Here is a 22,019-nt window from a genome sequence, read left to right on the forward strand (position 1 = left end):
CGAGAAAAAAAAAAAAACAACTTTGAGCCTATCATGGCTGTACTTAGGTTCAAAGCAAAGCCAGGTTACAGTTAATTCTAAATCAAACTTTAGATGCTAACATCCTCTCCAGAACGAGGCATTGTGTAAGGCAGAGTGAGCTGACCTAGCATTTACCTCCCAACCACGTCTTGAGCCTCCCAGCCCTGTCCTGAACAAAGCACTAATCTATCAAAAAGGAGAAAACTGGTGATCTGACAGTACCTAAGAATAGATGAACAATATACCCTTCAGGTGGATCTAATGAATCATTATGAAGGGCATAAAATTGTGAGTTGTGGTTTTGGAGCATAGAAGGAAGCCCCTTACCCAAGTCTGGGGTCTCTCTCCTTATAAAGGAGACAGCCCTGCCTGGTCAGCTTCAGGATTCAACACTTGCTTGACTTGTGATTTGTGTATAATAAAAACCTTTAATACAGAGCTCATTGTTTTGTGTGGTCTTTTGGATACTGGACCCTAACAGCAGGTCTAAAAACACTCTCTCTCAAGTGGCAGGTCAGGAAAGGGCCTGCACTTTGCCCCCCAATTCCTGCTTTCCACGGAGAGCACAGCTCAAGTTAGTCACCTCTGACCAGTTTCGAAGTTGGTGGGAGTCGAGTTTGGTTTGGGCAAAGGTTGAGCAGTTTTACTCCCAACCCCCTATCAGAGGAAGGAAATGGAGGAAAAAAACCCAAACTGGATTTTGTTTGTATTTTCCTCTAGCAAATCTCCCCAAATAGGAGATTTTGAGCTGGTATCAGGACGTTTTCATCAATAAATATCTTAATTGTGCAGGGCACATCATAGTAGCTTTGTGAAGCCTTGAAATGGCCAAACATCTTTTTTGTTGTTGTTAATTTTACTTTATTTAAAGAACATGGAAATAATTTGTGAAAATTATTGTATCTCCAATAAAGTCACTAAATTGTTAGCAGAAGGGTTAATACGCTTTTGTTTCTAGCTGACCATTCTATTATTTCATTTGTTTCTGAATATTAAATGACATTAGATACACATTGACATCTAAATTGATACGTTCCTACAGGAATGACAGAATCAAACAAATGAAGTTATCACATAGCCACAAATATAGCCACACAGTATAGGAAATCAAAATACTATTACTGATACTGTGGCTTTTGTGAGCATGTTCTTAGCTGCCTGGTATCCTGGAAGTAGGAGAATGCTGGGAGGGGCGAATGCAGGGTGCCTGCACTAACTTCAAAAAAGTTGTGGCAACAAACATTTTGAAGATTAAAAAAAGCAGAGACCAGAGGATGAATTCCCAGGATCTATTTAGGAGGTGCTGACCCACATGCAAGGGTGAACTTGACAACACTGAGATCCAATTCCCACCCCAAACCTCTAACCCCCATCACAACAACTACTCAATCTCCATCAGCACAAGAAGGAAGAGTGTGGACACCATAACTAGGAGCACACCTACTGAGCACTTACAAAATTAAAGAATGCAAATATTTTAAATCCAAGCTGGTGACAGTGGTTGGTAATCAAGATCCCCAAGTCAAGTGCTGGGAAGATAGTGCAGAGGGCTCAGCTCATGCTGTGCAGGCTACAGACTGGGTTCAAGGCCCTGCTCCCCAAGGTCCCCTAAATACAGGTGACAGTGACCTGTGAGCACTGAGAGAAGAGTAGCCATTGACATCACCAATGTGTTCCTACCTCCCTTTTCATCACAAAATAAAGAGCACAGCAGAACATTGAGAACTCACTGCTTAGGAACAAGGTAAAATTTTACTGGGTAAAATTTAAATTTCTTTTCAGTTCCTAAAACATAAAGTTCTCTGGGGGCCAGAGAAATAGCATGGAGGTAAGGTGTTTGCCTTGCATGCAGAAGATTGGTGGTTTCAATCTCCCCAAACCCCCCAAAACCATAAAGTTCTCTGTCCAGATGCAGCTGGGCTCATCTAGAACTTTCAGAGGACAGGGTTAAAGCTTCAGGACTGTTGATCAAAGTCCGGATCCGTTAGGGAAAGGGTCTTGGCTCCTTGCCAAGTCTCCACATTGCTGTTTGCTGGCTCAGTTGCCTGATTGTTTCCATTCAACGAACTCCTGTGAATATGCGTTCCTGTGTTTGGCTTAAAGACAACCCAACCCTTAACTATGCCTCATTACTCATCTCATCCTTTTGTCCTTCATTGTTTGACTATTGAAACTTAGTCACTTTTCAGTATCAAGCAGGAAATTGAAAGCAAGTTATGGATCATTGAATGGTGAAAATTAATGTGCACCCAGAGACGGGTTCAGCACCTGGTTTGGTCTTTCTCTACTTCCCCCTTTCAGTTAACTAAGTCATGGTTTGGTGTTATTGTAGCCCATAATTTATGTGTGCTACACTTCAGGGGCGACTCCTGGCTCTGTGCTCAGAAGTTATTCTTTGTGGTGCTCAGGGGACCATTGGTGGTGCCAGGGATTTACCACATGCAAGACAAGTCCATAACCTTTGTGCTGTCTGCCCAGTACCACAGAGAAAATTGTTAATTGACACACACAGAGTCTTTATAGAGAGTTGCTCTATAAAAATGACTTTTTTAAAAAAAGAAATTCTTGGGGCCGGCGAGGTGGTGCTAGAGGTAAGGTGTCTGCTTTGCAAGCGATAGCCAAGGATCAGGACCGCGGTTCGATCCCCCGGTGTCCCTTATGGTCCTCCCAAGCCAGGGGCGATTTCTGAGCGCTTAGCCAGGAGTAACCCCTGAGCATCGAACAGGTGTGGCTCGAAAAACCAAAAAAAAAAAAAAATTCTTCTGTATTTAAATGTGATCTCTGTGGTATGTGGGGAACTTATTGCAGAGTCATTCTAGTTTCCATTTATTGGTGTTTAGTTGGGTGATTTCTTCATGTTTCGCCTCCATTATTTTTTTGGCATTTTACCAAATAGCTGCACTGGGAGAAAGGTAGGTGTGAAGTCAGGTCATGGAGCCACTTTGAGGTCTTCAGCTAGTCTTGCACTGACTTCCATAATCCCCCTCTTCCACCTGTATGGCTTCAAAGGACTTTTGTTAGGAAACACAGGGCCTAGACAACAATCTTTTACTTATTTTTTTTTCAGTGATGTAGGCTATACCTGGTAGAGTTCAGGGCTTATTTCTAGCTCTGTGCTCAGGGATCACTCCTGGAAGTGCTCAAAGAACCAAATGGGTTGCTGGGGATTGACTTTGGATACAAAGTACAAGTGACCTCCCACTGTTTTAATCTCCCTACCCCCAGACAATAATCTTTTAGAAAGTTAAAAGTATTATTCAAAAACCTAAGCTGTCTTCAGATTACTGGATAAAACAGCATAGTACCAATATTTGAAAACGATTCATTTGTAGGGCTGGAGCAACAGTATAGCAGAGAGGGCATTTGTCTTGCATGTGACAAGGATTGACCTGGGTTCAATCCTTGGCATCCCATATGGTGCACTGAGCCCACCAGAAGTCGTTACCAAGCACAGAGCCAGGAGTAATTCCCGAGCTCTTTGCATGACCCAAAAACCAAAAGCAAACATTTTCTTTGCTTTTTATTTTTATTTTTGTGTTCTACCCAACAGTGCTTAGGAGTTATAGCTGGCTCTTGCTCAGGGGTTACTACCCTGCAGCGCTCAGGGGATTATATGGTGCTAAAGGTCAGCAAAATGTGCTTTCCTGCCCATTGAGCTATCTTCCTGGTCCTGAAAAGGATTCCTTATTCATTTCATCACCTAAAAGGGAAGTAGTTAACTCTGGAGAAAAAGAAATGGTCAAAAGACTATGAAGATTGGCTGGAGCTGTGGTGCATGTGGTAAGGCATTTGCCTTGCACATGCTAACCTAGGACAGACAGCGGTTTGATCCCCCGGCGTCCCATATGGCCCCCCCAAGCCAGGAGTGATTTCTGAGTGCATAGCCAGCAGTAACCCCTGAGTGTCACCAGCTGTTGCCCCAAAACAAGACAAAACACACACACATACATAAAAGACTGAAGATACCAATATGTGAGGGAAAAGAAAGTATTTTACGTCAATAATGTGAAATATCAAAAAGAAATTACTGGCCCAGGATATGGATCACGTGATAGAGAGCATTCCTGAGGCCTGTGAGACCCTCGACCCCCCCCAACACACCTGGGTCCCTTGACCCAGCACACTGTTAGCTATGGCCCCAGAAACAACCATATTTTTTGAATTAATGCTCAATAAAATTATAGGATCAAAGTGATAGCATAGTGGATAGTGTTTGCCTCACACATGGCCGACCCACATCATTTCTGGCATCCCAAGATAGTCTCCCAAACTGGCCAGGAGTAATTTCTGAGCACAGAGACAGGAGTAACCCCTGAGCACCACCAGGGATGGCTCAAAACTAACTAACTAACCAACTAACCAACAACCAACTTAAAAGGAGCAGCCAAAGAGATAGTAAAGTGGGTAGGGCACTTGCTTTGCAAGCAGCTGACCCTGGTTCGATCCCATCAACCACATATGGTTCCTCATGCCCCACCAGCAGTGAGTCCCTGATCACAGCACCAGTAGTGAGTTCTGAGCACAGCTGGTTGTGGACCAAAAACTGAAAATGAGGAAAAAAATTAAAAGACCTTGATATCAGTCTTGAAACCATAAGTATATAAAACAATTGATAGGTAAAATACTTCATGAGACTAAAGGCATTTTCAAGGAGGAAACAGCACTCTCCAAACAAGTGGAAGCAGAGCTAAACAGATGGGACTATATTAAGTTGAGAAGCTTCTGCACCTCAAAGGAAATAGTGCCTAGGATATAAAAGTCACCCACAGAAACTATTTACCCAATACCCATCAGATAAGGGGCTAATATTAAAGATATACAAGGTACTGACAGAACTTAAGAAAAAACATCTAGGGGCCGGGCGGTGGCGTTAAAGGTAAGGTGCCTGCCTTGCCTGCGCTAGCCTTGGACGGACCGCGGTTCGATCCCCCGGTGTCCCATATGGTCCCCCAAGCCAGGAGCAACTTCTGAGCGCATAGCCCAAAAACCAAAAAAAAAAAACAAAAAAACATTTAGCCTCATCAAAAAATGGGGAGAAGAAATGAACAGACACTTCCTCAAAGAAGAAATACAAATGACCAAAAGACATGAAAAGATGCTCCACATCACTAATCATCAGGGAGATGTAAATCAAAACAATGATGAGGTGCCATCTCACACCACAGAGACTGGCACACATCACAAAGAACAAGAACAATCAGTGCTGGTGGGAATGGGGAGAGAAAGAAACTCTTATTCACTGCTGGTGGGAATGCTGTCTAGTCCAGCCTTTATGGAAAACAATATGGAGATTCCTCAAAAAACTGAAAATTGTGCTCCCATATGATCCAGCTATACCACTCAGAGGGATACAAAAATACAAATCAAAAAACCCTTACTCACACCTATATTAAATGCAGTGCTATTTAAAATAGCCAGACTCTGGAAACAACCAAGATGCACTTCAACAGATGAATGGCTAAAGAAACTAATGGCTAAAGAAACATAGACACAATGGAATATTATGCAGCCATCAGGAGAGATGAAATCATAAAAATTTTCTATATTCAGTTGTACATGGAATCTATTATGCTGAGAGAAATAAATCAAAGGTAGAGAGATAGACACAGAATAGTCTCACTCATCTATGATTTTTTTTTTTTGATTTTGGGTCTCAGCCCATGGTGCTCAGAAGTTACTCCTGGCTCTGTACTCAGAAATTGCTCCTGGCAGGCACGGGGACCATATGGGATGCCAGGATTTGAACCACTGCCTGTCCTGGATAAGCTGTGTACAAGGCAAATACCCTACCGCTGTGCTATCTCTCTGGCCCCTCATCTTTGGGTTTTAAGAAAAATTAAGGACATTATTGTAATAATGCCCAGAGACAATAGAAATGAGGGCCGGAAGGACTGGCTCACAATATGAAGTTCACCACAAAGAGTAGTCACTGCAGTTAGGGAAATAACTACACTACAACTATCATGACTATCTTAATGAGTGAGAGAAGTAAAATGCCTGTCTCCAATACAGGTAGGAGTTGGGAAGGGGGGAGAGGGGCATTGGTGATGGGAATGTTGCACTGGTGAAGGGGGGTGATCTGTTTATGACTGAAAACCACCTAAAATCATGCTTGTAACAATGGTGCTTAAATAGAGATTTTATATTTAAAAAAATAAAAAAAGGGGGCTGGAGAAATAGCACAGTGGTAGGGCGTTTACCTTGCACAGAGTCAACCCAAAATGGTCTCGGGTTCAAGCTCCAACATCCCATATATGGCTTGCCAGAAGTGATTCCTTCCTTCCTTCCTTCCTTCCTTCCTTCCTTCCTTCCTTCCTTCCTTCCTTCCTTCCTTCCTTCCTTCCTTTCTTTCTTTCTTTTTTTTTTTTTTTTTTTTTTTTTTTTTTTTTGGGCCACACCCAGTAACGCTCAGGGGTTACTCCTGGCTATGTGCTCAGAAGTTGCTCCTGGCTTGGGGGACCATATGGGACACCGGGGGATCGAACCGCGGTCCGTCCAAGGTTAGCGCAGGCAAGGCAGGCACCTTACCTTTAGCGCCACCGCCCGGCCCCTCTTTCTTTCTTTCTTTCTTTCCTTCTTTCTTTCTTCTTTCTCCTCCCTCCCTCCCTCCCTCCCTCCCTCCCTTCCTCCCTTCCTTCCTTCCTTCCTTCCTTCCTTCCTTCCTTCCTTCCTTCCTTCCTTCCTTCCTTCCTTCCTTCCTTCCTTCCTTCCTTCTTTCCTTCCTTCCTTCTATTTTGTTTGTTTGTTTATTTTTCTCGCAGAGTCATAAGTAACCTCTTGAGCGCCGCCGGTGTAGCCCCAAACTCCAAAAACACAAACAAACAAATAAGGAAAAGAAAAACGTTGTTGGCGGCGGGGAGAAGAAAAGCTAAAACAAATGTCAGGAAAGAGCCTAAGAGAATTCCGTTGGTGGTATGGGACTGCGGGGTGGTGGGGGGAGCGGGACAAGAATCCACCCCTGAATTCCTGGTTCTTTGCAGTCGCCGCTAGATGGCACCATTGTCCAGGCAAAGCTTCCTGATGCTCAGAACTGGGGTTTGTTTCAGGGCTAGCAGGCTTTCTTCCCTGGAGTACAGGACTGGACCACTTCGACAAAGTCCATCCTGCCGTGACCACTGCGCTTTCCCGAGGGTCAGAACGAGGTCATATAGAACCTCGAGGTTTTCTCAAGTGGTAGGGCAGAAGCCTAGTGTCAGCAAGACTCCAAATTCCACCTGGGTCTCACCTCCTGCTTCCACCCCCTGCAGTCCAGGTGGGCTCCAGCAGGGTCCACGCTTCTGGGGGAGGACCTCTGTTAAAAGAAAAAGAGCTATTAGGTCCCAAATGGGATGTTAAGTCACATGATAAAAACTCAAATGTGTGAAAAAGACTCAAGCTGCTGTGGGAAGACTTCAAACAAAACTTTATGACCTGAGATATACTGGACGTGATACAGCAAACTGATACCTCCGAGTCTTTTAATAAACTCCCATGAGTGACTAATTTTGATTGATATTTTTGTGCCTTTGGGGCCACACCTAGCAATGTTCAGAGCTTACTCCTGGCTTTGTGCTCTGGGGTCACTCCTGGTGGTCTCTGGGGACCATATAGGGTGCTGGGGATCTGACAGGGGTCTGCTATGTGCAAGGCAAGTATCCTACTCTCTATACGATCTCTCCACCACTTAATTTCCAAATCTAAAATTGTTATCCAAAGTTACTTTGACAATTCATTGTTCCTAGTGAGAGATTTAGGGAGGAGGCACCAAGCCTGTCTTTGCCGCTTGTATCCAGCTGTGATGTTCTATCTAGGTTGAGTCAGCAGAGGCCTTTGTGCTGAATATCAGACCAATCTAAATGAGGGGGATGACAACATAAAATTTGGGGGCTGGGCTGGCCTCTGTAAAATTGACAGAGAAGGGAAATCTTTGTAAGTGGTTGGCTGCAGTTATGTGGTGGTCAAGGACCATGGAAAAGAGTCACCGGGAGAGAATATCATCAAAGAATACTCCAAATGCAAGAAATAAATGAATAAGAATGTGGCTCTTTCTCATAAAAATGAAAACAAATTAATTGTTCCACTCTAAATGCTACTTCTCAGATAAATAACATGCCAAGTGGCAATTAAGTTACCACCTGAGGACCTGACATATGGCATATCCGCCAGTGAAATCCTGAAATCTGAATCCTTAGTAATCAGAAAAAATGCAGAGTTCAGAATAGCACAGAGGGTAGGGCATTTGCCTTGCATGTGGCTGACTCAGGTTTGACCCTTTACATCCATATGGTCCCCTAAACACCACCAGGAATGATTCCAGAATGCAGAGCCAGGACTAACCCCTGAATACTATTGGGTGTGCCCTCCAAACAAACAAACCAATATGTGTTCCACATTCAACCCCCCACTTCCTTTGTCTTCTGTTGTTATTGTGCACCTGGTTATGATGCAGTTTTGGGGGTCTTCAATGGCAGGAATGCACTCAGAGGGTGCTCTGTTCCTAAATTATCACCTTACACCTGCAAAGCAAGTGGCCTCCCACTGAATAACATCCCCAGCAGTTTCCATGGGTGCAGTTTGGTTATTAGGTATATAATAAAATGTATATAAAATATAATGTATATAATAAAATTGTAAATCCACTCTGTCAGACTCAAATTTCAGAGACTGGACATTTATTCCCAGGTGATAAAATAATTATCAGAGTTGCACTTTTGATAGTATTTTATATATTTTTTAATAAATTTATAAATTTATACTCATGATCCACTGAAAAAAGATAAATTTTCATCAATGGGTTATCAGCTAGGTTATTACAAATGCCTATGTCAGGTCAGTGGTTTGTGCTTTCCTGACTGAACTCCTCTATCAAGTTCCACCTCCCAGCCCAAGCAGCTAGTCTCTGGCTGTCTCTCACACTTGTTTTGTGACCCATGCAAGACAAAAAAACCCGACCTATTGTACTATTGCTCTTGCCCCTTTGCTTATTTTGCTTTGGAGCTACACCCAATGGTGCTCAGGGCTTATACTTGACTCTGCACTCATGAGATACTGGGGATTGAATTCAGATTGGTCATATGAAAGGTAAGCACTCTTCCCACTTCCCTATAATTCTGTCCTTTTATATTTTAATTTTAAGGTAACTAACATAAAAACAATTTTAAGATTATGGATATATTCCCAGAAGAGCCTACTTTGGCCATTTGGATCTACAACAAATTCTCTCCTTGGAATGATCAGGATTTCGATGTTACCAGGCAGAAACAAAAAGAAGCCAGAGAAACAAGAGTCAGTGCTTTGGCCAGTCAAATTCAGAGAAAGAGTTAAATAAGTGTCTGCAGGTCAAGGTTAAAATTCAGGACAGAGTATTATCGCCTGGTTGGCGAATAGAGTCAACTGAATTGGCCAGAACCTTGGAGAGTTCCAGAACAGGGCAGGGGGCCGAGCTAGCACCTCGGACAGTATCTTTTCCCCATTCCCGCTGTAGTGGCACCCTTAAACACATCACAGTGCAGACTAATTTCCCGGGACTTTTGACTATTCTGTGCAATCCACTAGAGGTATTACTCTGAGAAGGTTCTTGACAGGGATTAGGAATTATCTTCAAGAAGCCTTCAGCATCAGAATGGAATCACTGGTTACTCTGGGGGAGGTGTGTAGGTTTGGGATATGGACCCAATGCATTATTCTGTAGACTAATAGTCTAAGAATTGGGGGATACATAATTATGATTACTTTTATATAATGGAAGGAGATGGTATTTATGAGACACACATAGAAGGCAGAGATATTTCATGCCAATTGAAGTCAGCCAGAAGGAAAGGGATAGAAACAGATGTGGAATTTAACGAAATACCACAAATGTGGGGTTTAAATATGGTGACAAAGGTCCAAAGATAACATTATGGGAGGATTGAGTTTGAGGAAGTATGAGTTTTAGTTTGAGAACTGAGATTGGGGGAAAGTTTGAGGTATATTGGGGTTCTTGGAAGAGTGAGGTGGGAGATGATTGTGGTGTTGGAATTATGTGCATGGGGAAACAATATGAGAAGTATTGTATGCCACAGAATTTTTTGGGTCACACCTGGCAGTGCTCAGGGGTTACTCCTGGCTCTATGCTCAGAAATCGCTCCTGGCAGGCTCAGGGGACCATATGGGATGCCGAGATTCAAACCATCGACCTTCTGCATGAAAGGTAAACGCCTTACCTTCATGCTATCTCCCGGTCCCTGCCACAGAATTTAAATTAACAATTTTTATGTGAAAAAGAGAGGAAATGTGTTTATTTGGAGAAGCATCTAGGATCATTTCTTCTTTCCATATGTCACCGACCCTCATGAACAATTTCCTTTCAGAACAGAACATTGGGATTGTTTTCACTGTGGCACAAACTTTTGAAGTTTGTTCATCACAGTTTCCAAGAAAGTCAGGCAACCCCAAAACTTCTTCAGAGGTTTGGCATGACACCCTCTGTCCTCAAGCATCCAATAGCATCAGATTTATAAACTTAGTTTCTAAATATTATTTCTTTGTCAAGTGCAGAAGGGTATTTGGTGGAGGAAGATAGAAAACAGTTGCTGAGCAAATGATGACTTCCAGGTCCTACTGCATATATTCTAAGTCAAACTGTGTGGTATTTGAAAATAAAACACTATGTGCTGTTATCACAATTTTTAGATAAACGAAGTTCCAGATAAGGTAAATAATAAGAATTCAGTTCTTGTTCATCTCAGCAGCTGGGTAAACTTTCCGGTAAGCTGTGGTTTAAAATAGTGCTGAAAATAATATCTTGTCCTACATTTTCAAGCTCCAGTTTATCACATTCATTGCATTTCCTGAAGTGGAGACCTGCTTTGCACGCAGCCAATCCAGGTTTTATTTCAAGCACCCAAATGGTCCTCCCAAGTCCTGCTAGGAGTAATTATTTAGTGCAGAACCAGGAGTAACCCCTGAGCATTTCTGGGTGTGGCCCCAAACCAAAACCAAAAGACCAGTTTCTGTAATATATAAACATCATGATGGCATTTATATTTAATTATATACTAGCTCTTATCCCTAAATCTAATCTTTAATTTTTAATTCTTTTAAAAAACCATTTTCAAGCTGTAGGGCTAATACAGTGGGTAAGGGACTGGTCATACACTGACAGGAGTGACCTCGGGGCACAGAGTCAGCCTTGAGAACAGTATGAATGCCCCCCAAATCCTTATAGATTATCATACTTTTCTGGACATTTATTCATACAGGTAAACGTGCTTATAAACCACATTACTGTAGAGCCAGTTCTTTTTAAAAAGATAAAACCAGTAAGTTCATGCACTAATTCTCTAAGAATAAAATTGCTCCTTTAATCAAGAGAACTTGTACTATGTTTTATTTAGAACTTTACAAAATAGTTTTCACCATCCTGGAACACACCGTTTGAATCATGAAACACTAATATAAAGTGTATACTCAACATAAAGTGTATCCACTATGTAAAGTATTCTCTGGCCATGATATTCAGGCATGTTCTCCTTAAGAGACAAATATTCTACCACTTCATTAGGTCAAACACATACATACTAAAATAAGTATTTTTACTCTGTAGATTTGGGGCCACACCTGGCGATGTTCAGGGCTTACTCCTGACTCAGGGATCATTCCTGTTGGTGTTTAGGGGCACTATGGCTGTGTAAGGGAGAAAACCAGGGTTAGCCATGTGCAAGGCAAGTCTCCTGTATTATCTCTCCAGCTCCAAAATCTATTTGGACCACATCTGTTGGTTCTCAGGATTTACTCTTGACCCTGCGCTCAGGGATCATTCCTGGTGGGCTTTGAGGACCATGTGGGGTGCCAGGAATTGAACTCAGAATGGGTGTGTGTAAAGCAAACACTCTACCCACTGTGCAATCTCTCCAGACCGTGGAATAGGAATCTCTAACTAAAAAATCATTTCCTTTTTTCCATCCTCTATTACAATGAACGCACAAATAACAAATAACATGTTACAAATAACATTATAATAAATGTTATAATAATAACATATTAAATAAAAACATAATAAATGAATAAAAACATAATAAATAATAAAATAAATAAATAACACAATAAATTTACAAATAACATTTTTTTTTAGCACGTAGGTTTTTATTTTCTAAGGCCTTCAAACTGTTATCAATTAATTTCAACACAGGAGAATAACTTGATCTTTAGCAAATAGTAGGGGAGATGGACTCTTAACATCGTCGACCCCCAGGTTCAGTCTAGAAACGTCCGAATCGCCTCTCACTCTGGTCTCCCCAAGGGGGCTTCTAGCCCTTTTCGAGGACACTCAAAGAACTGGGCTCAACCAGGATAACTCAAGAGTGGAGCCTCCGCAGGGAGGCGGGGCCATGGCACCATAGAGAAGGAGCGACGCTGCTCCTAGAGAGACGCGGTCCCAGTCTAGTGACGCATTTCCGGCTGCGCCGCGGAGCCGCCTGCTGCATAGGTGAGTGATGGACTCTGGGCGGCCAGAGCACAAGCTCTGAGAGCTGCGGAGGACATTTGGGTGGCACGGCCTCCTCCGGGCTTGGGGAGAGGATCAGATCGATGGTTCGGGCTCCTCGAGGAGCTCCATGTCGCTTTGATTTCTCTGGCCGAGTATGTGGGGTGTTCCATGAAAGGCGACGCCAGGCTTATGTCACCGCCTCGATGCCCCAAGTGCTTTTTGCAAGTTAGTTGATCTGGCCTTGGAAGATGCCCAGGCTTTTGGGGGAAAAGAAGTGTCGGGGCAAGCAGGATGCGGACTCTATCCCGGGGAGGAACCGTGAAAAGTGAACGATCTTTGACTGTGTGCTGCTCCCTGCCTCCTTACACAGACAGGGTGGTGACTTGGGGGTCAGGCATTAGCTCCGAGAGAGCTGACTTTCTCTGGGCATCTGGTTCAGCAGAAACTCGGCTTGGAGAGGGCGGCCTGCCTGCAGGAGCTAGGTTGGGTCAAAGTTAGTACTGGACCGTGAGGTGTGCCATGGCTGTGGTCAGCCGGTGCTTAGCTGCACTGCAGTGTGTGAGTTAATTCGATGTACACGTAGGAGTACTCTCAGCTTAATTAGCTCTAACTAATCACATTTTATGGAGAGAGAAAAGCTGTTATTAAATCGGTAGAGTTGGTTAGAATCAAATGGAATGATATATGACCTTTCATCCTGGAATACATTTTGTTTGTTTGTTTGTTTTAAGGTAGACTCGAGGCTTGCCCCTCTCATCGATATGACTGAGCCACATCCTGACCTTTAGAAGATTTTCTCTTGGTGCTTCCACCATCAAACAAACCAATCAAAAGCCCAGTGAAGCAGTGATAAGTAGATATATGTATGTATGTATGTAAACACCATGCAATCAAGCAAGAACTTATAAACAGAGAAGACCAGCATATTTTGTTAAACACTTTGTAGAAGGTGAGAACAGTCACTGCCTTGTTAGAAACTAGTCAACTGTGAGATAGGAATTTTCCATGGGACATGGTGCCAGGCTTCCAGTCTGGCACATCCCACAGCCAAACAGGAAAGGAGGAGATTGAGTAAACAGTGCAACCTGAAGAGGGGAGCCAGGCCTCTTGTGGCCTAGGACATGTGTCTGTCTGTGTACAATGGAGCATCTTGGGGAGTGTGAGCCCGTAGCAGGACCAGTGGGCCTGAGGCTGGGAAGCCCAGACACTGGGGGCTGGGTCAGGTGGGCCCCAGGCAGCACACTTAGGCCTTTGAGCCCTGGATCACATGGCCACTTTTTGGACACTGAAGGGGTAGCATCCCCACAATTCAGGGCTCTCTTGGTGAGAGGCAGATGCCACCCTCAGGTCCCAGAAGGCTCAGCCTCCCGCCATTCTCAGGCACTGCCTCCAGATAGTCACATCTGGGGCTGGGGCTGGGCTTCAGCATAGAAAGAACTCTGGGCAGAGGATACATTCGGTTTATAACATTGGCCCAGAGGAAAAGGCTAGAAGCATTCCATTGTCACCTAATTTCCACTGTGCCTCCCAGGGCTTCTCACATGCAGAGCAATTTCTTGCTGCTAAGTGCCTTGCCTGCCCTGTTCCCCCAGTTCCAGTAAAGCACCCAGGCCCTGTGGGAGGCCACCCACCATCGCTCAGGAAGCAGGGGGACCCTTGAAGCCACTCAGCTGTGGAAAAGCCCGAAGGAATTATGGATGTTTGTGGTGTGGTGTGTGTGTGTGAGAGAGAGTGATCTATATGTGTGGTGTATCTATGTAGTATGTACATGGGATATATATGTGTAGTATGGTATATGTGTTTGTGTATATGGTGGGGATATGGTGTGGTTTGTACATGGGATGTATATGCTGTGGTGTGGGTACATGGTATGTGTGGATGTGTTTGGGTGGGATGTGTTTGGATGATGTGTGTGGCATATGTATGCTGTGGTGTGTATATGGTATGTGTATGGTATGTGTGGGATGGTGTATTGAGGTGTGGAGTGTATGCGTGTCTATGCTGTGGGGTGTGTATATGTGGGCATATACATGATATGTGTGATATGTATATGGCGCATATAAGGTAGATGTGTTTGGGGTATATATGGTATGTATGGGTTGTGTATATGGTATATGTGTGGTACATATGGTATGTGTGGGGTGTATATATGACATGTGTGGGTGTGTGATATATGTGAGGGTGTGTATCTGGTATGTGTGTATATATGGTATATGTTTGAGGTGTGTATATTGGTATATGTGTGTGGTATGTATGGTGAGTGTGGCATGTATATATGGGGTGCATTGAGGGGTATCAGAGTTGCCAAGCTGGTGGCATGGCAGCTGGGAGCCGCAGGCAGGAGAATCTTAGTCTGTGACCTGTGCCATTTTTCCTACTTCTGGCAGCCTCTCTTTTCCTCTTCTGGACAGATTACCTGTGTCTCATCCTTCTGGAATATTCTGGCACATGGCCTGCTTCACCCTGTTCTCTGTTTCCTCAGCTCCACAGCAGTGTGCAGGTGATGACGACCATGCTCCCACGAGCTGGACCCCAGGTGAGCCATGTGTCCATTGCTCCCTCAGGCAGTCTTGGGCAGCAGCAGAGAAGGGTGGGGGTGACAAGAACAGCTGGGACTTGTTTGGGGACAGCAGCAGAGGAACCAAGTATCCTGTGTTCCCTACAAGGAGGTCAGCTTTAGGTGCACAGACTAATGCACCCTAATGGATATAGATGCTGGACAGGGAAAGTAGGGGCCATTGTGGGGGAAGCCTGGGGAACTGAGGGAGCCCTTGTGAACCCTTTATCCAGAGCCCAGGACCCTCCATCTACAGCAGCAGAGTGAACATACAAACAAGTTTCTACACAATTTGGCATTTTTATGAACCCCTCTAGCTGGTCTTGGCCCCCCAGGGGCTAATTATGATCAAGTCACACGAGTCTCAGAAGCTTGATGGGGCTCCCCACACAGCACCCCTGAGTATTTACCTGACCACTGCCTCCAGGAGCAGCCCCAGACCCTGCTTACTCTGCCCACAGGACCAAAGGAACTGAGTGACTTGCCCATGGACACTGAAACTGTGTGCCTCTTACTGTTCAGCCCCAGGACAGCAGGGACACCAGGGCAGCTGTGTAGGGAGATACCATTCTCAGGGAGCGAGAAGCAAAGTGGAAGTTCCTTCATCCCAGTACACAGGAGTCGGCAGGAATGTCTTGATTTTAGAGGGAAGCCCAGTTCAAGAGCATCCTGACCACATCCAAGGATGGGGTGACATGAGGGGTGTAGAGGGGTCATGGGAAGTTCAGAGCTCTTGCCCAGGTTCTCCAAGTTCTGGGGGAAATGCAGGATTGGGACTGACTGTCAGAGAAAGCCAGCAACAAGGTTGGCAGTGTATAGAGAGACTTCTGGACCTCTTGCCCCATCCAGGGACTTATGAAAAACCTAGAAGCTGGACTGGAATTGTGACAGGTAGAATCAATAAGGAAGATTCTGGCAGAGAAGAGCTGAAGGGCAGCTATGCTGGGGTACCACTACCCCAACCCCGTGTTGGCAGCGATTGAGGGTAGAGGAGGAAAGGGTCAAGGCTCCAAGGCCTGTGAGGACCACAGACCACAAATGCCTACAGGGTCAAAGCATTAAGGGGTGCCCCCTTCCCCACCAGCATTGTCTCAGGGAGGCTGGGAAATATGAGGCCCAACAGAGAGATGAGCAGAAAGGAAGGGTTTGGGTTTGAGGGGTTCTGGCCTTCTACAGACTCAGCCCTGGAAGCTTTTGGGGTCCCCAAGAGGATTGATTTCTGGTTTCTAGAAATCCTAGAAACAGAAAGGCTGGTCCCACCCTGCCTGGGCAGTCCCAAGGTACTGAGCAGAATAGAAAGGGTGTGATGAGTGTAGTTGTACTTTGGGAGCAGCCCCTCAAGGGGATGAAGTGGGGTCATGACTGGGGTGTGGTGCCCGTGGACACTCCAATGCTCCTGTTTTCAGCTCCCTCCAGTTTCTGTCCCACTGGTACCTTGTCTCCTCACGCGCCTCCTAGTGCCCTTACAGTGCCTCTGCCCCTTACTCAGAGTCTGAGCCATGGACCTGGTCCGAGGGCAGCAGGACCCTGTCATTTCAGAAGTTGGTGACCTTTGCAGATGTGGCTGTGCACTTCACCAAGGCTGAGTGGGCTGGACTGTCCCCTGCACAGCAGGCCCTGTACAGGGACGTGATGCTGGAGAACTTCCGGAATGTGGTTTCCCTTGGTGAGCCAGTCCTGGAGACCCAGACTCTCATCAGGGTTCTCCTGGCTTCCCCTTACTACCTCTCGGTGGGGGTTCCTAGTGATCCTTTACTGAGTGTAAAGTCGTGGGATAGAGCACGGGTGACACCGAAATTTCTGGTCCCCCAAACTCAGGGATTGCTGGGTAATCTGGGAACCCTTTGGGGCTCACCTGGGATGGAGTTGGGATGGGCCTGTGTTTCGTATGGGCAGTGTGGAGTTCCTGCCTGCCTGTCATGAGATCTTTGGGTTCCCCTACTAACTCCTCCTCAAATCCCACTGTGTCTTCTGGCATATCTCTGTGTTCTGAAGATTTTAGACCAAGGTCAGAAATCCCTTGGGGCAGACTCCTGATTTTCTCTCTGGGCCCATCGCCTGATCCTTTCCAAACCCCCTCCCACTTTCCTTCCTCCACTTTCCTTTAATCTTAAGGTGTAGACCCTCGGGCTTCCCCATTGTCAACCCCCCTTCTGAGAAGACATCTGGAGCTTAGCCCTGGAAGCCTAATCACCTGCCTTCTTCTTTTCCCAAACAGGACTTCCAATCCTCAAACCGGACATGCTCTCCCAACTGAAGGGAGGAAGGGCACTGTGGGTCCCATCGCCTCTGATGGCTGCTGGGGGCCTCTGCATAGGTAAGAAAGTCCAACCCCCCCCCTCAATCCCCCGTCACCTAAAGTGCCACTAGGCTGACACTTTAGTAGACACTTAGGTAGACATTTTAGTGAGAAAGAAAACATACAAGCATGCCACATTTTTGTTGTTTTGTTGTTATTGTCTTTGAACGCTAGGGACATTTTGATACTGGGGGTGCCATAATCGGTACCATATTGGCAGTGCCAAAATCTAACCTGGGACCGAAGCAGAGTCACATCCCCAGCCCAGAATACTACATTTATCAGCCAGCTACACAGTATGAAATCTAAGTAAATTTTAGTAGAGGCAGTTTTTGCTTTTTCAAAGAAAGAAATTCAAAGAACAGACCTTTTTTTTTCAAATGCTTCAGTCTAACTCTTTTTCAATCCTAACTGGAAATCTCTCTTTTTCCATGACAAAATTCTTAGATTTCAGAATTATTTTGGTCCTCTCACTGATACTACACAGTGCCCCGAATTCTACCAGGAGCAAACCCTGAGCTACCCTGACTGGTGTGGACTACAAATGAAACAAATAAAAAGTTCTTGACACAAATAGAGGAAAAGGTGAAATTGTTGAGGTTCTTAATAGCATTTTTATTTATGGCTGGCTGGCAGTTAGTCCTAAAGTCTGTCAAGATTTTAAAGCACTAGTCTTTTTGTTTGTTTGTTTTTGGGCCACACCTGGTAACACTCATGGGTTACTCCTGGCTCTGTGTTCAGAAATCACTCCTGGCTTGAGGGACCATATGGGACACTGGGGGAATGAATCACGCTCTGTCCTAGGCTAGCACAGACAAGGCCTTACCACTTGCACAACCGCTCTGGCCCCAAAATAACTAGTCTTGATCTTAGCAGAGCGTAGAAACATTTTTTTTTTCAGTTTGGACATATGAACTGGTTGAGAAATCATGGATTCAGGTGGCAGAAGGGGAAGGGCTCCCTGTTAACAGGGTTATTTTCTTTGAAAAACACTCTTGGAAGTCTGGAGCAATAGTACAGTGGATAGTGTTTGCCTTGCATGAGTCTGACCTGGGCTCGATCTGCAGCATCCCATCTAGTCCTGTGTGCTCTTTCTAGATTCATTCCTGAGTACAGAGCCAGTAGTAAGCCTTAAGCACCACTGCATGTAGCCTTAAAAACCAAAAGACAAAAAACAAACAAACTAACTAAAAAACCCCACGATAACTCTCAGAAGTTCTAGCTGGAATTGGAACAGCTTGTGTTTGACTCTCAAATGGCCTTCTCTACCATAAGAGAAAGTTCTTAGTTTTTATTGTTCATTCAAACTAAATGGGGGCTATATCAGTAAGGATAAAACAAACACCAGGTATGTTTTAGGTAACAGTAGCACCTGCTATACCAGAACTTTGGTGACTAGTGGTCACCAGGTAGGGGCTGGGATTTTAGCTCGTGTGACACCTGGGTTTGATCCTAGCATCACATACACTTTTCCCCACCTCCGGTATCTAGTGGCCCCCAGGTAGAATTGGGAATCGAGGGAGAGGACAGGAGAGGAGAGTTGAGAGAGGGCAATTGGTAAAGAATATAAGTGGTTGATCCATTTAAGCACAATTTAATCAGTATTAAGAGTTGAGATCAATAAAATTAAAATATTGAAAGATACTTCACTTATAGTTTTAAGAATAATGAAATCACAGTAGAGGTGGGACCAAAGTGATAGCATAGAGGGTAGGGTGCTTGTCTTACGTACAGCTGACCCTGGTTCAATTCTTGGCATCCCATCTGGTTTCCTGTACACAGGAGTGATCCTGACTGCAGTAAGCTTTAGGGACCACTGAGTATGGCCCAAAACCAAGAATACAATTGAGGTGGCAGATTGCTGCAAAACCAGTGCAGATTCTTGATGGTGAATTGATAGTGTTTCTAGAAAGTACTTCTGCAGCATATATGAAGAGCCCTTGCAAGTTTTACTTGATAACCTGACCTTTTCATTCTAGCTAAGACTTTATCCTAAATAATCAGAAATGTCAACTGACACAGTGAACCAAAGTTAATCATAATAATGTGTAAAAAATGGAGTGTTAGAAACTATCATGCTTTCAATATGGGCAAAATGGTTATATAAAGTAACCTATGCAGTAAGGAATATTATTATATTTTACTATTTATTGCTTTGGTAATTGTTCTGAGAATTGTAAGGGCCTCATACATCAAAGCATAAACTCTGTCACTGTGCTTTATCTCCAACCAGAGATTACTGATCATTGAAATCATTATAGTATTTTATATTGGCACTTTTCAAAAACAATACTGAACTAAGGAGTATGTGGAAGAAACTGCCAGGTTTACTATACTAGTTCAGTCAATTTCATGTAGTCTTCTGAATATCATTTTACTTTATACATATAAGCTGACCTTTTAAATTTTCCTTTACACAATGGAGCTACTCCACCTACTTTGTCTTCTGTTTTTTATTTGTATGTATTTTGGGTGGGTTTTTTTTTTTTTTTTGGTTTGTTTTTTAGTTGAATTTCTTTTCAGTCTGCATAATGGATTTATCTCATTTCTTGAGTCTTGATTCTTATATTTGAGCCTGGATTCTTGGATCATTTTGGTGCTGCTGAAAAGTCCCTTAATTACTGTAACCCTTTAGTCTTTCTAAGAAAGCATAGTTCTTTTTTTTTTCAATATAACTTATTTGACACTTAATGTTTTCTACTTTTGCAGTAAATATTGATATCCCACCTGAAAATAATTTTACAAAGGAAATGTATGAAGAAAAAGACATGTCATTTGAACTTCAGAAGGACTCTTTTCAGGATGTGGACTTTTTGGGATCCTTTATTCTAGAGAAACACCAGAATATTCATGTAGGAGCAAGTAGGGAGAAAGAAAACTATCATTCCATTGCTGTATCAGTGAAGGATGAGGCCAGCTCTGTGGAAGAGAGTACAAACATGAATCAATGTCATGTGATTGCCAGTGGGGAGCTGTCTTCTGAGTGTGCACAGCTGGAGAAAGTTCTTAGCTTTGACACAAAACATCAACATAAAATAATTAATACTAGGGAAGGACCTCTCAAATGTGAAGAATCAGTGGAAACCTGTAGGTATAATTGCCCACTTCATCACCATCAAGATAGCTACAGTGGGGAAAAGCCCTACCAGTGTACCAAAGCCTTTAATATTAATGCAGAATTAACTTGGCATCAAAGACTCCATACTAGAGAGAAGCCCTTCCAATGCGTGGAGTGTGGGAAAAGCTTCAGTTACAGTTCCCACTACATCACACACCTCACAACCCACACTGGGGAGAAGCCCTACCAGTGTAAGTTGTGTGGGAAGGCCTTCAGTGTCAATGGGAGCCTTAGTAGGCATGAACGAATCCACACTGGGGAGAAGCCCTATCAGTGCAAGGAGTGTGGGAATGGCTTTAGCTGCAGCTCTTCCTATATTAGACACCAGAGAGTTCACACCGGAGAGAAGCCATTTGAGTGTAATGACTGTGGGAAAACTTTTAACATCAACGCAAAGCTAACTCAACATCAGAGAATCCATAAGGGAGAGAAGCCATATGAGTGTGATGAGTGTAGGAAAGGCTTCAGGTGCAGCTCCCAGCTTAAGCAGCATCAGAAAGTCCACACTGGTGAAAAGCCCTGTCAGTGTCAAGCATGTGGCAAAGCCTTCAGTAATAACACAAAACTCATGCAGCATCAAAGAACCCACACAGGTGAGAAACCATATACCTGTGCCGAATGTGGGAAAGCCTTTAGCACCAAAGGAAACCTAATCCAGCACCAGAGAATCCACACAGGTGAGAAACCCTATGAGTGTAAGGAGTGTGGAAAAGCCTTCAGATGCAATTCCCAACTTCGGCAGCACCTGAGAATTCACAGCGGGGAGAAGCCTTATGAGTGTAAGGAGTGTGGAAAGGCTTTCAATGTCAACGCAAAACTATTACAGCATCAGAGGAGTCACACCGGGGAGAAGCCCTTCACATGCAATGAGTGTGGGAAATGCTTCGCTTCTAAAAGAAACCTTGTCGATCATCACCGGATCCACACTGGAGAAAAGCCTTATCAGTGTGAAGAATGTGGGAAAGCCTTTAGCATCAATGCCAAACTGACGAGACATCAGAGAATACACACAGGGGAGAAGCCCTTCAAGTGTGTAGAGTGTGAGAAAGCCTTCAGTTGTAGCTCTGACTGTATCATGCATCAGAGGATTCATACTGGAGAGAAGCCCTTCCGGTGTAAGGAGTGTGGGAAAGGCTTCCATGTTAATGCCCATTTGATCCGGCATCAGCGAAGCCACACAGGGGAGAAACCATTTAGATGTGTGGAGTGTGGCAAAGGCTTCAGCCACAGTTCTGACTGCATCATCCATCAGACTGTCCACACTTGGAAAAAACCCTATATATGCAATGTGTGTGGGAAGTCCTTCAGGTTTAGCTTCCAACTTAGTCAACACCAAAGTGTTCATAGTGAAGGAAAGTTCTGATACTGAGGCAGATGTAGGAAACTCAGGGCTAATGGATAAAGTATTATAAAATTCACCATGATGGAAAACCAAGAGGGAAAGAAATATGGCAGTATTCACATGGAATGAAATAATATCCATTTTATCTATTTTTAGTCAGGAATGAGAAACACTAACATCCCAAAAATTTGTTTTAACTGATCAAAAAGAGAAAGAACAAAAATATTCTATTCC

General features: G+C 44.1%; 1 protein-coding gene across 4 annotated transcripts; it reads left to right on the top strand.

The window, feature by feature from the left end:
- Positions 1 to 13,205: 13,205 nt before the first annotated feature.
- ZNF23 (zinc finger protein 23) lies at positions 13,206 to 21,951 on the top strand. 4 transcript variants are annotated; one of them, XM_049786370.1, is made up of 5 exons: positions 13,206 to 13,418; positions 14,881 to 15,005; positions 16,516 to 16,692; positions 17,245 to 17,343; positions 20,035 to 21,951. In XM_049786370.1, the coding sequence occupies exons 2-5, from the start codon at positions 14,918 to 14,920 to the stop codon at positions 21,804 to 21,806; spliced, it is 2,136 nt and encodes a 711-aa protein (XP_049642327.1). In that variant the 5' UTR covers positions 13,206 to 13,418; positions 14,881 to 14,917; the 3' UTR covers positions 21,807 to 21,951. The 4 variants fall into 4 exon arrangements, with proteins under 4 accessions (XP_049642327.1, XP_049642328.1, XP_049642329.1 ...); XM_049786371.1 differs by having other exon boundaries at positions 16,566 to 16,692; XM_049786372.1 differs by having other exon boundaries at positions 14,952 to 15,005; positions 16,566 to 16,692.
- Positions 21,952 to 22,019: the final 68 nt, after the last annotated feature.

Source organism: Suncus etruscus, chromosome 14 (assembly GCF_024139225.1).
Source record: "Suncus etruscus isolate mSunEtr1 chromosome 14, mSunEtr1.pri.cur, whole genome shotgun sequence".
Taxonomy (NCBI): domain Eukaryota; kingdom Metazoa; phylum Chordata; class Mammalia; order Eulipotyphla; family Soricidae; genus Suncus; species Suncus etruscus.